The 18,189-nt window shown below is 35.8% G+C and overlaps 1 protein-coding gene and 1 non-coding gene across 2 annotated transcripts in view; one reads left to right on the top strand and one right to left on the bottom strand.

Moving 5' to 3' along the window:
* The window catches only part of SPAG16 (sperm associated antigen 16), an 877,426-nt gene extending 859,284 nt beyond the window's left edge, over nt 1-18,142 (bottom strand). The window contains exons 1-3 of the mRNA XM_033428194.2: nt 17,916-18,142; nt 10,271-10,317; nt 9,013-9,108 (exon numbers count right to left, since the gene is read on the bottom strand). Coding sequence (XP_033284085.2) covers nt 9,013-9,108; nt 10,271-10,317; nt 17,916-18,042 — 270 coding nt within the window. The 5' untranslated portion in view covers nt 18,043-18,142. The remainder of the gene's footprint in view (nt 1-9,012; nt 9,109-10,270; nt 10,318-17,915) is intronic.
* Nucleotides 16,380-16,483, top strand: LOC117201866 (U6 spliceosomal RNA). Its single transcript, XR_004483989.1, has one exon. It is a non-coding gene; the product is annotated as a U6 spliceosomal RNA (small nuclear RNA).
* Nucleotides 18,143-18,189: the final 47 nt, after the last annotated feature.

Genomic DNA, 18,189 nt, shown 5'->3' with positions numbered 1-18,189 from the left:
CCAGGAGCTGTGCGAACAAAGAAGAGAAAGGGAAATTTCTCCCAGAAGCCTCAGGAGCAGCGGATTAAATCTCCACAATCAACGTGATATACCCTGCATCTGTGGAATACCTGAATAGACAACGAATCATCCCAAAATTGAGGCGGTGGCCTTTGGGAGCAACAATGTTTTGGTTTTTTTTTTCCTTTTTCTCTTTTTGTGACTGTGTATGTTTCTTTGTTTGATTTTGTCTATAGCTTTGTTTTTACCATTTGCCCTAGGGTTCTTTTTTTTTTTTTTTTTAGTATAGTTTTTAGCACTTGTTATCATTGGTGGATTTTTTCTTGGTTTGGTTGCTCTCTTCTTTCTTTCTTTCCTATTCTTTTTCTTTTTTTTATTACTTTTAAAATTTCTTTTATTCTCAATATTTATTATTTTTAAAACTTTATTTTATTTTTTTCTTTCTTTCTTTCCTTTATTCTCCCGTTTCTTCTAAGCCATGTAGCTGACAGGGTCTCGGTGCTCCAGCCGGGTATCAGGCCTGTGCCTCTGAGGTGGGAAAGCCGAGTTCAGGACACTGATCCACCAGAGACCTCCTGGCCCCATGTAATATCAAACGGCAGAAGCTCTCCCAGAGATCTCCATCTCAATGTTAAGACCCAGCTCCACTCAACGACCAGCAAGCTACAGTGCTGGACACCCTATGCCAAACAAATAGCAAGACAGGAACACAACCCCACCCATTAGCAGAGAGGCTGCTGAAAATCATAATAAGGTCACAAACATCCCAAAACACACCAACAGACATAGTTCTGCCCACCAGAAAGACAAGATCCAGCCTCATCCACCAGAACACAGGCACTAGTCCCCTCCACCAGGAAGCCTACACAACCCACTGAACCAACCTTAGCCATGGGGGGCAGACACCAAAAACAATGGGGACTACGAACCTGCCGCCTATGGAAAGGAGACCCCTAACACAGTAAGTTAAGCAAAATGAGAAGACAGAGAAACACACAGCAGATGAAGGAGCAAGGTAAAAACACACCAGACCAAACAAATGAAGAGGACATAGGCAGTCTACCTGAAAAAGAATACAGAGTAATGATAGTAAAGGTGATCCAAAATGTTGGAAATAGAATGAAGAAAATACAAAAAACATTTCATAAGGACCTGGAAGAACTAAAGAACAAACAAACAATGATGAACAACACAGTAAATGAAATTAAAAATTCTCAGGAAGGAATCGATAGCAGAAAACCTGAGGCAGAAGAACGGATAAGGGACCTGGAAGATAAAATAGTGGAAATAACTACTGCAGAGCAGAATATAGAAAAAAGAATGAAGGGAATTGAGGACAGTCTCAGAGAAATCTGGGACAACATTAAACACACCAAGATTCAAATTACAGGGGTCCCAGAAGAAGTGAAAAAGAAAGGGACTGAGAAAATATTTGAAGAAATTATAGTTGAAAGCTTCCCTAATATGGGAAAGGAAATAGTCAATCAACTCCAGGAAGTGCAGAGAGTCCCATATAGGATAAAAACAAGGAAAAACATGCCAAGACACATATTAATCAAACTATCAAAACATAAATACAAAGAATATTAAAAGCAGCAAGGGAAAAACAACAAATATCATACAAGAGAATCCCCATAAGGTTAACAGCTGATCTTTCAGCAGAAACTCTGCAAGGCAGAAGGGTGTGGCAGGACATAGTTTAAGTGATGAAAGGGAAAAACTACAACCAAGATTACTCTACCCAGAAAGGATCTTATTCAGATTTGACAGATAAATTAAAACCTTTACAGACAAGCAAAAGGTAATAGAATTCAGCATCACCAAACCAGCTTTACAACAAATGCTAAAGAAACTTCTCTATGCAGGAAACACAAGAGAAGAAAAGACCTACAATAACAAACCCAAAACAATTAAGAAAATGGTAATAGGAACGTACATATTGATAACAACCTTAAATGTAAATGGATTAAATGCTCCAACCAAAAGACATAGACTGGCTGAATGGATATAAAAACAATACCCGTATATATGCTGTCTACAAAAGACCCACTTCAGACCCAGGGACACATACAGACTGAAAGTGAGGGGATGGGAAAAGATATTCCATGCAAATGGAAACCAAAAGAAAGCTGGAGTAGAGTGGCAATTCTCATATCAGACAAAATACACTTTAAAATAAAGACTATTACAAGAGACAAAGAAGGACACTACATAATGATCAAGGGATCAAACCAAGAAGAAGATATAACAATTGTAAATATCTATGCACCCAACATAGGAGCACCTCAATACAAAAGGAAAATGCTAACAGCCATAAAAGGGGAAATGGACATTAACACAGTCATAGTAGGGAACTTTAACACCCCACTTTCACCAGGGAACAGATCATCCAAAATGAAAATAAATAAGGAAACACAAGCTTTAAATGACACATTAAACAAGAGGGACTTAATTGATATTTATAAGACATTCCATGCAAAAACAACAGAATACACTTTCTTCTCAAGTGCTCATGAGAAGAAAGGATAGATCATATCTTGGGTCACAAATCAAGCCTTGGTAAATTTAAGAAAATTGAAATCATATCAAGTATCTTTTCTGACAACAACGTTATGAGACTAGATATCAATTACAAGAAAAAATCTGTAAAAAATACAAACACATGGAGGCTAAACAATACACTACTTAATAACCAAGAGATCACTGAAGAAATCAAAAAGGAAGTCAAAAAATACCTAGAAACAAATGACAATGAAAACATGACGACCCAAAACCTATGGGATGCAGCAAAAGCAATTCTAAGAGGGAAGTTTATAGCAATAAAATCCTACCTCAAGAAACAAGAAACATATCAAATGAACAACCTAACCTTATACCTAAAGCAATTAGAGAAAGAAGAACAAAAAACCCCCAAAGTTAGCAGAAGGAAAGAAATCATAAGATCAGATCAGAAATAAATGAAAATGAAATGACGGAAACAATAGCCAAGATCAATAAAACTAAAAGCTGGTTCTTTGAGAAGATAAACAAAATTGATAAACCACTAGCCAGACTCATCAAGAAAAAAAGGGAGAAGACTCAAATCAACTGAAATAGAAACGAAAAAGGAGAAATAACAGCTAACACTGCAGAAGTAAAAAGAATCATGAGAGATTACTACAAGCAACTCTATGCCAATAAAATGGACAACCTGGAAGAAATGGACACATTCTTAGAAGAGCACAACCTCCCGAAACTGAACCAGGATGAAATAGAAAATATAACACACCTATCACAAGCACTGAAATTGAGACTGTGATTAAAAATCTGCCAACAAACCAAAGCCCAGGACCATATGGCTTCACAACTAAATTCTACCAAACATTTAGAGAAGAGCTAACACCTATCCTTTTCAAACTCTTCCAAAATACAGCAGAGAGAGGAACACTCCCTAACACATTCTAAAAGGCCACCATCAAAACCAGATACCAAAACCAAAGATGTCACAAAGAAAGAAAACTACAGGCCAATTTCACTGATGAACATAGATGCAAAAATCCTCAACAAAATACTAGCAAACAGAATCCAACAGCACATTAAAAGGATCATAAACCATGATCAAGTGGGGTTTATCCCAGGAATGCAAGGATTCTTCAATATATGCAAATCAATCAATGTGATACACCATATTAGCAAACTGAAGGATAAAAACCATATGATCATCTCAACAGATGCAGAAAAAGCTTATGACAAAATTCAACACCCATTTATGATTTTAAAAAACCCAGAAAGTAGGCATAGAGGGAACTCACCTCAACATAATAAAGGCCATATATGACAAACCCACAGCCAACATCATTCTCAATGGTGAAAAACTGAAACCATTTCCACTAACATCAGGAACAAGACAAGGTTGCCCACTCTCATTACGATTAGTCAGCATAGTTTGGGAGGTTTTAGCCACAGCAATCATAGAAGAAAAAGAAATAAAAGGAATCCAAATCTGAAAAGAAGGAGTAAAACTGTCACTATACGTAATACTATATACATAGAGACATGATACTATATATGATAGTATATATAGAGACATGCAGATGACATGATACTATACATAGAGAATCCTAAAGATGCTACCAGAAAACTACTAGAGCTAATCAATGAGTTTGGTAAAGTTGCAGGATACAAAATTAATGCACAGAAATCTCTTGCATTCCTATACACTAATGATGAAAAATCTGAAAGAGAAATTAAGGAAACACTCCCATTTACCACTGCAACAAAAAGAATAAAATACCTAAGAGTAAACTTACCTAAGGAGACAAAAGACCTGTATGCAGAAAACTATAAAACACTGATGAAAGAAATTAAAGATGATACAAAGAGATGGAGAGATATACCATGTTCTTGGACTGGAAGAATCAACACTGTGAAAATGACTACAGTACCCAAAGCAATCTACAGGTTCAGTGCAATCACTATCAAACTATCAATGGCATTTATCACAGAACTAGAGCAAAAAATTTCACAATTTGTATGGAAACACAAAAGACCCCAAATAGCCAAAGCAATCTTGAGAAAGAAAAACGGAGTTGGAGGAATCAGGCTCCCTGAATTCAGGCTGTACTACAAAGCTACACTAATCAAGACAGTATGGTACTGGCACAAAAACAGAAATATAGATCAATGGAACAGGAGAGAAAGCCCAGAGATAAACCTATGCACACATGGTCACCTTATTTTTGATAAAGGAGGCAAGAATATACAATGAAGAAAAGACAGCCTCTTCAATAAGTGGTGCTGGGAAAACTGGACAGCTACATGTAAAAGAATGACGTTAGAACACTCCCCAAAACCATACACAAAAATAAACTCCAAATGGATTAAAGACCTAAATGTAATGCCAGACACTATAAAACTCTTAGAGGAAAACATAGGCAGAACACTCTGACATAAATGACAGCAAGATTCTTTTTGACTCACTTCCTAGGGAAATGGAAATAAAAACAAAAAATAAACTAATGGGACCTAATGAAACTTAAAAGCTTTTGCATAGCAAAGGAAACCATAAACAAGACGAAAAGACAACCCTCAGAATGGGAGAAAATATTTGCAAATGAAGCAACTGACAAAGGATTAATCTCCAATACTACAAGCAGCTCAATATCAAAAAAACAAACAACCCAATCCAAAAATGGGCAGAAGGCCTAAATAGACATTTCTCCAAAGAAGATATACAGATTGCCAACAAACACATGAAAGAATACTCAATATCACTTATCTTTAGATAAATGCAAATCAAAAGTACAATGAGGTATCACCTCACACCAGTCAGAATGGCCATCATCAAAAAATCTACAAACAATAAATGCTGGAGAGGGTGTGGAGAAAAGGGAACCCTCTTGCACTGTTGGTGGGAATGTAAATTAATACAGCCACTATGGAGAACAGTATGAAGGTTCCTTAAAAAACTAAAAATAGAACTACCATATGACCCAGCTATCCCACTACTGGGCATATACCCTGAGAAAACCATAATTCAAAAAGAGTCATGTACCACAATGTTCATTGCAGCTCTATTTGCAATAGCCAGGACATGGAAGCAACCTAAGTGTCCACTGACAGATGAACGGATAAAGATGTGGCACATATATACAATGGAATATTACTCAGCCATAAAAAGAAACGAAACTGAGTTATTTGTAGTGAGGTGGATGGACCTAGAGTCCGTCATACAGGGTGAAGTAAGTCAGAAAGAGAAAAACAAATAACATATGCTAACAAATATATATGGAATCTAAAAAAAAAAAAAAGTTCTGAAGAACATAGGGGCAGGACAGGAATAAAGACAGAGACGTAGAGAATAGACTTGAGGACATGGGGAGGGGGAAGGGTAAGCAGGGACAAAGTGAGAGAGTGGCATGGACTTATATATAGTACCAAATGTAAAATAGTTAGCTAGTGAGAAGCAGCCACATAGCACAGGGAGATCAGCTCGGTGCTTTGTGACCACCTAGAGGGGTGGGATAGGGAGGATGGGAGGGAGACACAAGAGGGAGGAGATATGGGGATATATGTATATGTATAGCTGATTCACTTTGTTATAAAGCAGAAACTAACACACCACTGCAAAGCAATTATACTCCAATAAAGATGTTAAAAATAAATAAATAAATGAAAGGAATAACTAATCCTGAGCTACGTTTTTCTTATAAGAACATAACTTTAATATGAAAATATTTGATAGTAATTCTTAATAAATATGTAGGAAAATATCTTAGAGTAAAATTCTTTGAGAACTACTGATTAATACGTTAAACAGTAGTTTTGTTCAGTTATCAAATCATCTTCTTCAGAAACACATGACTATTTCAAAGAAATGCCTTATATTCTTAGAGGAGGAGATGGAGAGAAGATGTCAGGAAATTTAACAGTTTTATGATTTAGGTACTCTGCTACTGTTATCTTTAAAGATCAAACTTATAAGTTTATAAATATTATATTATTATGGCAATACATGGACCTTTAAGATTTTACCTCCAAAATTAGCAAAACAAAAAAATCACGAACCAAAACAGCTAAAGAATTACTCCCCAAAATGGCAATAATATGCTCACAGTGTAAAGGGGAAAACCCAGCTTGAATATAAGTAGACTTTCTTTCATAAAATTACATACAAGTATTTCTAAGGAATATGTGTGTGTATGTGTGTGTGTGCCTGTATTCCTATTTCTACTTACATTTATACTTAGAAAAAAGACTTCAGTTTCAAGAAACAATGGACAGTACAACCAAACCACACATTTGTCACAGATTAATAACATTTCCTACATTAATTTTTTCATTAATTACTTTAAATATGATAAAACTATATTTTATTTCAGATTTCTGAAACATTGACCTATCAAGGAAACATTTTTATAGGATAAAAAGTTTAAAATTTATGAAATAAAACATGCATCAATTCTCAGATTTTTCATATATATTATCAAGGTTTAAAGAAAATTATAAAAATTCATTTAAATGTCAACTCTTATATAAATAATCCTTGTTAATTTTTTAACCAATAAAACTACTTACATTATTTCCAACTTTCAACTTTTCAATAATTTCAACTATATTCAACATTCCTAATGTAATGATGACCTTTTTTACTTGCAGTCTTTAATGAATTTTCTAAAAGTCCCTGTTCAATTGAGACTACTACTATCCTCTAACATAGAAGAAAATATATCCTGCTCATAAACAGATGTAATAAAATCATAACAAAAGGAAGTGGGTTTCATAAGCAATAAATATTCTTAAAACAGAAAGTCCATGGCACAACTCAAAGCTAGTTTTTGAAGATAAAATACTATAGAAACAAAAACCAAATTAGAAATACATAACTGAAATGCTTATCATAAAATGAATTCATATTTAATTTTAAAAGCTTAAGGGAAACTTTTGTGAGTTTTCTGCATAGCACTGTTCCTCCAAAGAACTCAAAAAACAGATAAAACCTTAAATGAGAGTCAACAAGCTATAAATATGTCATAAATCTAGAAAGTTACCTCTTGCAAGCTTATGATAAAAGAAAGCTTCTGAGAAACTGATGACAGAAGAATTACTGATATTTAGTTCAGAAGATACGACAGCTACTACGTTGAATTTATTCACCAATTGCCCTTCTTGGATTTATCTTTGGATTTACAAGCACCTTCTAGCATGATACCACATACAAAGATGCAATTACAGTTTGGTCATAATTTTTTCATTCAATGATTCATTTATCTATTCATTTATTTAACTGCTATTCATTTAGTGCCTACTATGTGCCAAGCACTGTGTTAGGCATATCTATGTTACCAAGTACCAATATAAATGAGTGGTACATAAAGTATTTTTTTAATCCTTCTTTACTTAATGATGTAAAGCAAGAAGGAAGATGATAAGTAATACATAGAGTGCAACTGATATGTTTATTCACTGCTCATCGTTCAAAATGCTATGTTTTAAAACTTTCCTATAAATTACTGCATTGAGATATCCAACAGACTAATAAAGTCTGCATAGTAGACTTCACTTTACGTCTACCTAGAAGGAACTATATCCATAGGATATATTAGAGAATAGAGTTTACTATGAGCTAAAGCCCTCCACTTAGAATACAATCAATTCTGGATTCAAAAAATCCTCCTCTTCAGCATTTTTCAATTTTGAATGGACAGATATTTTGGAAAGGAGTAACTAGATTTCTGAACCAAGGAAATCTGCAAAATATGGAAAGATTGACAAAGGGCAGAATATGGAGTGAAGTCTATCACATACTATTTTGCACTGAGGAAGCCAAATCTGTACCTAAATAAGAGTATAATAATTTCCTTCATATTTCACAGTAAAGGTTTCATTTTTGAAGAAAAGCAGCCTTCTTAATTAGTATTGGTATGACTTCAGTGTTAATTAGTATTGGTAGCACTTTAAAAATATTTTTGCTATCATCATTATTGTCAATTTTTAATTGAGCTTGCAATTTTACAGGAATGCCATCATTCCATGTACTGTTAATTGGTGGTATTATAATCAGAAAGCATCCCCACCATATTTTCTAGTGAAATTAGTTCATCAGCCTCACAAGAAAAAAAGCATAATATATTAGGCATTTCCTGTGATCTAAATACTTCCATGAAAAACAAAAAATACAGATGCTTACAAAACAGACTGTAGAATATGTATACAATACCAAGTTCTGTACAAGTGCTGAAAATCCTTGTTTAAACTCTATTGAGATTAAAAAGAGTTCTGAGAGAAAGTGTCATTTGTTGCAAAGTCATGCAAAAGTGAACACCATGTGGAAAATGATGATCCAAGGCAAAGTAAATATGACTACTTACTAAAAGTGAAGGTTAGATGATAAACTAATAGAAGTGAAAAAGATGTCAGGTGATAGAGTTGCATCTAGTAAGTGAAGTATTTATAGTTTAAATGACTTTCAAAACTTCGTGTAGAAAGTATCACTGTTAAACTATAGGCTATGGTTGTGTTCAAAATTCTCACCAAAATTTGAGTATCTGTAGCCTGTTCTTGGACTATCTGAACTGCTTTTGCCAGGTCTTCTTCACCCTCTGGAATGCTATAATTGTCATCTGGTATCTAAATAACAGAGAAAGAGAATGATAGGAAGAGTTAGCAGGAATATAAAAATACCTTATTTCATTTTAGAAATAAATTTTCCTCACAAAACAAAGGATCAAAGAAATACACTTTATGTAAGACACGATGTCATTCTGAAGATCCATGAAAAATAAAGTAACAAGTAGGCAGCCCTCTGACTTCCTTATAAACATCACTCAGTGTTACTACTGATGAACTTGAGGTTAGCTTACGGGCAGCTGCTTTTACCTATACTGACAAATGTAGTCTAACAACTCTGCTGAAAAAAAAGAATGTTAGGCCATCTAAATGCCACCATTCTCTCCACATCCCAGATTTTCTCCACCATTACTTTTCATAACTACTAGCAACTGCAAATATCTAATAAATTATGTCTAATATTAAAAAGCAAAACAAAACTCACTGCCTGAATGTTAAGCTCTCGGAAGAATGCAACTGACTCTAGTTATGACATTAATGAGAGTGAACACTTATTGCATGCTTCTTATGTGCTGATCACAGCTTTAAGCCTGTTACATTTATTAAGTCATTTCATGTAGTATGTATTAATATTATCTCCATTTTACCAGTAGTAATACAAAGCCTATCTTCTGTGTTTGTCCTGTCTCCTGTTTGCCCAGGCCACAAATGCCAGGCTTGCTTCCACAGTTTCATTCACAGCTTCTGTCATCTTGGAGTGACTCTGCCTTCCAAGTCTCAGATGTAATGATAGGTTCCCTTGGAACAATGAATTAAAGGACAGGTTTGAGACAGTAACTATATTAGACTAAAGTATTGCTAAGTTGAAGGGAACCATAGGATCTGAGCTCCAGCTAGGTAGTAGGAATCTGGGAAACCTAGACTGGATGATTGGGAACACCTGCTGGACAGAGACGACAGACTATAGTGTGGATCCACAAGGCAGGTGATGAGAAGCTGACTCTGAAGGACAATTAACAAGAAAATCAAAAGAGCCAGATGTGTTAACCAATCTAAATTTTTAAATAGAATTTTCAAACCTCACTCTTAACCAGCTGATTAGCTAAATTCAGTTGAAAAAGTAGCATCACTTAAGAAAAAAAATTTTTAAGAAAAAATAAAATGAATATTTCACAGGAATAACTGTAATGAATTTATAGAATACGTAAAATGAACAAATTACCTCTTCATATTCATAATCATCTTCAGATGCTTCAGTTATGGTGACCTCTAAATGTACTGTTAAGTTTGAATCTCAAAATAATGGAATAAAATTATTATATTTAAAAATTGAAATAACCTTAAAATACAGTATTATATCCAAGTATCTCACCAAGTTAGTAAATACATGTAAATTAAGCTATTTTTTAAAATTTCTCTTCCTCATACAGCCTACATTTATAGATGTTTTAAGACAAAATATCTTAATTGTTATTTTAAATTATTATTCAAACAACCCAAACTCATGAAAAACTATATTTTTAATCTATTTACTATCTAATGATTTCCAATTTGATTCTAAGAAGGCTTACAAAAATGTACATGGTATCATAACATGAATTAGAAAGAGATAAGAAAAATGATGGACAGGAAAACTATGACAGTAAATTTTCAAACACATCTCAAGCTACAGTGAATTTTCTGGAGTTTCTTAGTCATTCACAATGCAGTGTGACTTCTTTATTTGGTTTAAAGTATTGTGAATGAAAAAAACAAAGCACACTAAGATTTAAATATAAGTAAAATATAGATTTCAATGTTTTTATCAATAAAAGATACTTATACCTCCACTCTCTTTCTTACATATCTCAATTTTAAAATTATCTTCTCAGAAAAGACAGCCTAATGTTTAAACAAATATAAACTACTTAATAATCATAATTCAGCAGTTCATAAATTATCAAGATATATCAGCATTAAAATATCAGTGGAAATGATTCTAATAAAAAATTCTAACAGCATTGCTCTAAGACCTTCAAAAATTACAAGTTAGTCTAATTACAAATGAAAACTTCAAGACAACATTTAATTTTAAAAGAAATCAAAATACACGCCAGTAATGCTATTTTGTTGACTGGTCAGTAGGTTTACATTTTTTTTCAAATGCACAGACTTTATTAGGCCAAGTTTAAAAGGTATAAAATTAAACACTTCAGTACACAGCAATGGTTATGAAAATCAAAGATTAGATTAGCCTAGTTTTCATTTTGCTGCTGGTTATAAGAAATTTCTCTGTCATCCCATCCTGCAAGAGTAACCTGACGGTGTGTATAACAACTTCTGTTGTTTGTAATAAGAACTGATAACACACACATAGTATTTAACAGGAGCCAGGCACTGTCCTAACGGTTTTACATGTATTAACTCATTTCATCCTCATCCTACCAATGAGGCTGAACTATTATTATCTCTGTTTTACAGATCAGGACTCAAATGCACAGTTACACAATCAGAACCTAACAGAGTTGGGAATCAGCCCCAGAAGCTTAGGTTTCACTATACTATACTACCTCTCTTGTTAACACAAATTAACATATGTAAATCATTTAGAATGGTGCCTGGCTTATAATAAATACTATACAAGTGTTTGTTGTTATTTTCCCTGTTCTGGAAAGAGATGAGTACCTGTGGAGAAGTCTCCTAAGTCTCCCATGATCTAGTGTTAAGATGAATGGATACATAAAAGACATTTGAATCTTCCTCCTTTTCTAGATTTATATTTTTCTGACACATGTTCACTTAATGATATAAAATTTCCTTAGGTTCAGCTACAGGAAATTCAGCCTCTTTTTTATGGAAAAATATGTCCCCTTCTGAGAAACAACTATTAGAATCTGATTTTGTAGGCAGTCACTTGCCTGTAAGTCTCCAGAAAAGTAATGCTATCCTTCATCACTGCTTATACCATAATAAATTTCACAAAGAAGTTAACATTCTAAAATGATCTGGATAGAGTTTATAATTGTAAATAAGCCAACTGCTTATTTACTGTGAGGAAGAAACGTCAAAGCAAAGCTTCTTGAACATGGCTCTATAGAGTAAAAAGTGATTTGTCCTCAAAGCTTTGAAAATATAAAACAACACTTGTATACTGCTACCAAAAAAAAATATTCTAGGGAACAGATTATAATCACTAATAATATATTGTTTCCCATAATCAAAAAAGAGTAAGAGAAAAATAACCACCATTTTATAAAGTTTAAAAAGTATTGTCACATGGATCATAACCATAGGTACTCTTAAAACCCTGTGAGATTGAATGGCACAGATACAGTAATCTCTAAATTGAAAAAAAATAAAGGAAACTAAGTCAGGAAGATGAATAGATTTGGCCAAAATCAAAGATATGAGTGACAAAGGCAAGTTTCTTAAATATAAATACCATGAATTTTCAACTACACCGTGCTGTTTCTACAGTGACACAATAGCAATGTGCAATTTTTACCAATATCCTCAGTAATGAATTCTCACCTATTTGTTTTCCAAACTCTCAAGTGTCATATTACAAACAGATAAATCAAATCCTTTAAACAGCTCAGTCTGAAGACCCTAAAGGAAGGAGAAATATAAAAGAGCTACAGGGCTATCGACCCAAAGATTCAATAAACCAAGGGCAAGAGATTAACCAAACAAAAGATCAGGAAGAGTACAAATACCCAAAACAGGAACCAGGATCCTCCTTAATTGATACTGTTAGTACCCACAATATGATGTGAACAGAAAATCTTCCTTCTCAGAAGCAACTTAGTTGAAATGTGATGTTGCAGCATTACTAAAGAAGTAAATGTACTTTCGCATGTATCTGTCTAGCTGGCTAGCGGGCTCGCAACACATGGACAAATGCACAAACAAATCCCAAAACAATTCTGTGGCAGTTTACAGACATGCATACAGCTACAGGGAGATAAAAATAAATGAATATGGAAATTAGCAGAGAAAAGGAAACAGTAGAAGTAAGGTACAGTACAAGCCATAAGGTCTCATGAACTTTGTTATATGCCACAGGTTTGACTCTAAGCTTCCCAGCAGTCAGGGTAAAAAGGGAAATGTAATCAGATACCAATTCAGTATCCATCCAATGAAAACAGATGAGTTTCTCAGCAGATGTACAGCAATCTCTGATTCTGACGCCTGAGACAAATCACGCTCTTAGGTTTTCATAAAGAGAAAACTTTGGACTGTACAGATATTGATCCCCTTGGCCCTTGGGACAGCCAGAAAGAGAGAGTGAAGCAGGATCTGATGGAGCATCGTGTGTGAAAAAGGTTGGAAAGCACTGCTTTGGAAGCAATATTGGTAGGGTAGAAATGCACAGTTTGTCAAGAATTGCCTGAAAAATAAAACCTTTAATTTTGATTCTACTTTTACTGGGCAACTTTCTCATCTGTAATCTAATCTCTTAGGTGATCCTATTCTCCAGGAAATGTCCATACAATTAAGCTGGTCACAATTTTCATACAAAGTTATTTTTCCACTGCAGAATAATAAACTGGCATGCTGGCTTAATATCAGTTTCTTCTTGCCAAGCTGACTCTGAGCCCCTACAAAACTCCCTTCCCATTACCTGCCTAGTTTTCCTTCAAAAAACATCATTGAACTCCAGTTCCAAAATTCATTTTTTTCTACTCTGACTATTCCACTCAGATCTGGTCCTGCATTTCTAGAGCTTGAGCTTGACTTGACACTTAATTTTGTGCCTGGTTTTCTAGTCTGATCTTGCCCAGGGTACTATCTGTGGCCCTCTTTCCTCCCTGGCCTGCACCCACAGTCCACAGCACCACCCCCTTCCAAGCCAGGTACTATATCCTATAGTCATGGCCTGGTCTCAGACTAAGGGTCATTCTCCATATCTCCACTTGCTCTGGAAGGAATTTAGTAGTACTTGTGAGTTTGCATACTATGAAATAGTTCCCTGGTACTTCAGTGAACTAGTAGTTTCTACACGAACAGAATCTGCACCAGATCCTGACCTTGCAGACCTTGTCAGAAAATAGGCCAATATACACCCACACTGAAACTGCCATGAAGCCCTAAATCCACCGAGTACTACAGAAGATACAACTGCAAGAAGCTTCAGAGAAGCATTTCAGCTGGCCTAATGGAGCAGAGTTTGATGTGACAGTTGGTATGATGGGGTCACAAACAAGGTTGTGCAAATGGACCACAGCCAGAAAGAAATGAACAATTTTCAGATGAGAGCAGCATACAAAGTTCCTCACACACTGGTCTCCTCCACTACTGCATCTGTAGGTAGTGATCACTGCTAGTAGCACCAGCTTTATAAAGAACTGGAGTGAAACATAAAGCTAATTATATTTTACATGATTTCCCAAAGCTGATATAGACAGAAATTGCTTTGTAATCTTTGATATCACTGCAGAATCAATGTATACAAAGGCAATCTAAAGTCTAGCCTGTATCCTCCATGATCAACATTTTACTCACTAAATTGAAATAAATGTATTGTAAATACCAAACATTATAGTCATGTTCCCTTTCTTAGGAAAGCCAGTTTAAATAAAGTAAGTTAACTGAAAATAGACCAAAGGTGGCAAATAACTGGCACACTTGCTGTCACAATTCCCATTGCTGTTTGCTTCCTTCAGTCTTTCCTACCAAGTCTTAATACCACATGCCACGGAACCACTACCAATTCAATAGAATTGGCAAATGTGGAAATTTATTGGCCACTCCTGCCTAAGACAGCTGTTGCCCATCTTCTGCCTCAGAACCTGGAAAATAATTTTCTTTCAACGTATAAGGTTCTCATAGTGGATGGTGGTGTAAGTTTTTCCAACTTCTAAACCAGGAGACCCAAAGATATGGGGTCTATATATTATACCTCTATCTGAAAACATAAAGGCTAGAGGTTAAGATATTTGTCTACAGCCTTGCTACTCCAGTTATAGTCCTTAGACCAGCCACACCAGCAGCACCTGGGAGCCTGTTAATGATGCAGGATCTCAACCCCTGAAACCCGCACTTACTGAATTAGAATCTTCATTTCAAGATCCATATCTTGGATTCATATACACAGTAACATCTGCCTAGTCTAGAAGACACAGAACAAAATATAATTTTTTTCTCTCCAAATAATCTATGACTTTTGTGCATGTAGAATTCAGCACTCCAGGTTTAGTAACATGCCTCTACATTCTACATTCAAACTGTCTATCCTTTTTATTTGAATATATGTAGGATGCAATTAAGCACCCATGAGCAAATCCAGTTTTCCAATGATAATAAGAAATACACTACTTGAGAACATAATGATTATTAAGGATTTTACTAATATTTTCTTACTTAATACTATAAATATTCCAGAGAAGTAACATCTTAGAGGAAAAATAACTAAGTGTTAAAAGCAGTAAATAACAAAATAACTTTTAAAAATAACAAAAGTTCTGTTTTAATTAAACAAAGTTATCAGTAAACATTACCACTGCAGTGAGATACTGGCTAAGGATATTACTTAAGAAGAAAAGCATGCATCTTAGATGGGGTATTGGTTTAGTGTGATCACCATATTTCAGGGTCTGGAATCCTTAATTTGCCTTTTTGAAACAGTTGACTTTGGGACTGCATCCAGAGTTGGTTAGCCTCAAAGGACAGGCTTAAACTCAGTCAACCCTCACAAACTGCTGTTGGGGCCAAAGGAGACCTTTTCAGGGGTCAGCAAATTCTCAGTCAAATTCTTAGCGTTAAAATGTCTAGAAAGTTAAAATAATAATCAAAAGCCAGTTAGGGGATCAGAGAATCAGCACAAAGAGAGGTCGGTAACAAAAACAATACTACTTTGGGGGCTCTACTTCCCTGGAGTCCATGCATTTCATTACTCTTCCTTGAATAAGGTCTTTCTTTAGACAAGTAGCAAAAAAATCAATTAAGCATTAGCTTTCTTAATACAATTCATTCCAGCCTGCATCTCTCAGCTGGAATAGGCACTCTTAAATGTCTGCAGCAACACATTAAAAGGCAACCCCTGATCACTACTATGAGTGAAAACCTCTCTCAAGTTGTATTGATTTTTAACAGAGCATTCATTCACGAAAGACGACCAATCTTCTTTACAATTACTAGAGATACCTACTTGCCCGTTTACAGATCACTTAGTTAAAATCTAGCCTTATATTTTACAAAGCTGCAAATATCTTTCTAAAAAAGTGTTCACTAGAGGATTCATACATTCCATGATTAGATTTCTTAAAGTTCTGGAGATAGCTAAGTAAGATAAGAACTATGTCGTCTAAGTTTGCATCTCGCCCTATACAAGTTTAAAAATTTAAAGCAGTGTGTTCGCTTCGGCAGCACATATACTAAAATTGGAACGATACAGAGATTAGCATGGCCCCTGCACAAGGATGACATGCAAATTCGTGAAGCATTCCATATTTTTATTCACTTTGTTATAGAGCAGAAATTAACTCACCGTTGTAAAGCAATTATACCCCAAAAAAGATGTTAAAAAAAATTAAAAGCAGTATTATAAACTATTGTGATAGAAATCATTTTAATGCTGACAGATATAAGATGCCTGGTTATCACTAGTATGGGCATTGGATAACTTTATACTTTGATGTAAATTAGCGCTGAAAGAGTCGTTGAATTGTTTTTGAATTTAAAAAGGAAGATTACTGGAAAAGACAGCTTGTTAAGAGCTAGGAAAACAGAGTATAAAACCTCACTTAAGACACTAGAGCACCCACATATTTCATTCAAATTTATTTCAAACTATTCGAACATATTCCTGTAAAAATCATGTTTGCACTGAATGAAATACTATATATTTTCTTTGAGCTTTTCAACCAAGTTCTTCAAAGCTCCCTGTAGCAGGGATGTATACTACGCCTGAGTCAGGACAGGTTAATCAGTTTAAAAGCCTACAAAATGAATCATTGCTGGATCTCTGGAATCTTGAATTAAATCCGGGGGGATTATATTTGGACAAAAAAATAAGGTAGATTTTGCAGTTTCCTTGATACCTTTAATAAAACTGATTACCCATCTCTCTCCTATCTGCCTGAAGAATGGAGTAGTTATCTTTTTCTCATGAACCCTCCCCCTCTCCTCAGTACCATTAATTTAGAGAAGGGGAGCTCAAAAGCTTTACACAAGAAATAGTGAACCTAATTATCCACATATAGCTATTCAATTTTTCTGGTTATTTCCAATGATAATCGCTCATCACTGTCTGATCTTGTTTCTTCCTAACATCTCTGAGCCTCGTCAGGTCACGAGGTTACCATTTAGTTGCTAAAGGCGGAGGGGGGGCGGGGGGGTGGTATTTTTATCATTAAGTAGCCCAGATTGAAACTACCCAGTAAGTAGATGCTACCAAAACAAATCACTTAAGCATTAGACAATTGGACCATCTACAGGATCCAGCTGGATATTCTGAGCTTCCTCCTTCCTCTCCTTAAAGCCTAGAGGTAGCGGTCTTTTCCTTAACCTCCTGATGTTGCCCTACGGATTTATTTTCACGGCATTCTGAAGGTTTGGGGGCTTAAGAAAACCCCTGAGGTAAAGGAGGGTTGGATTAATTTGTTGTGCTACTTTAAAATAAAATGCAAAGTTTACTGAGTGGTGACTACTAACTTTTTCCAACAGGAACACATCAGCCTACAACTACTACAAGGCGAAAAATTACAGTGGGTAGGTATCAGGGGGTCGCGGTGGCGTTGAAACCACCTAGAGGTCTAATAGGCGTCTCTACCGGCTGGGTGACCGCAAGCTTCACAGGGCACCCAGAGCGGGAAGTCCGCGCCCTCGCCCCCAACACCCGTTACCGCGGCCAGCGTCTGGGTGCCGCGCCTACTCGGGAAGGATACGCTCCAGGTAGTAGGCGCCCTCGGCGGCCACCGCCTCCGCGGTGTCCCCGGCAGCCGTCGAGCCCATGCCCAACACTTCTTCCAGAACCCGCAGGGCCGAGGAGGGCATCCCTTTCTGAGAAGACATCTGAAGCGCTCCGGGAGCCTGCCCCTGGCTACCGCACCGTGTCCCTCAGGACAACCGCGAAGACGCTTCAGTACGAACACACACGCAGCTCTCGCGAGAGCCTGGCATCCTTCACCCCTCCCACCGCGCGGGCTCCGGGCCCGGAAG

This window comes from Orcinus orca, chromosome 7 (genome assembly GCF_937001465.1).
Source record: "Orcinus orca chromosome 7, mOrcOrc1.1, whole genome shotgun sequence".
In the NCBI taxonomy this organism is placed as follows: domain Eukaryota; kingdom Metazoa; phylum Chordata; class Mammalia; order Artiodactyla; family Delphinidae; genus Orcinus; species Orcinus orca.
Note: the sequence above shows the minus strand (reverse complement) of the source record. Positions and strands in the feature narration are given on the sequence as shown.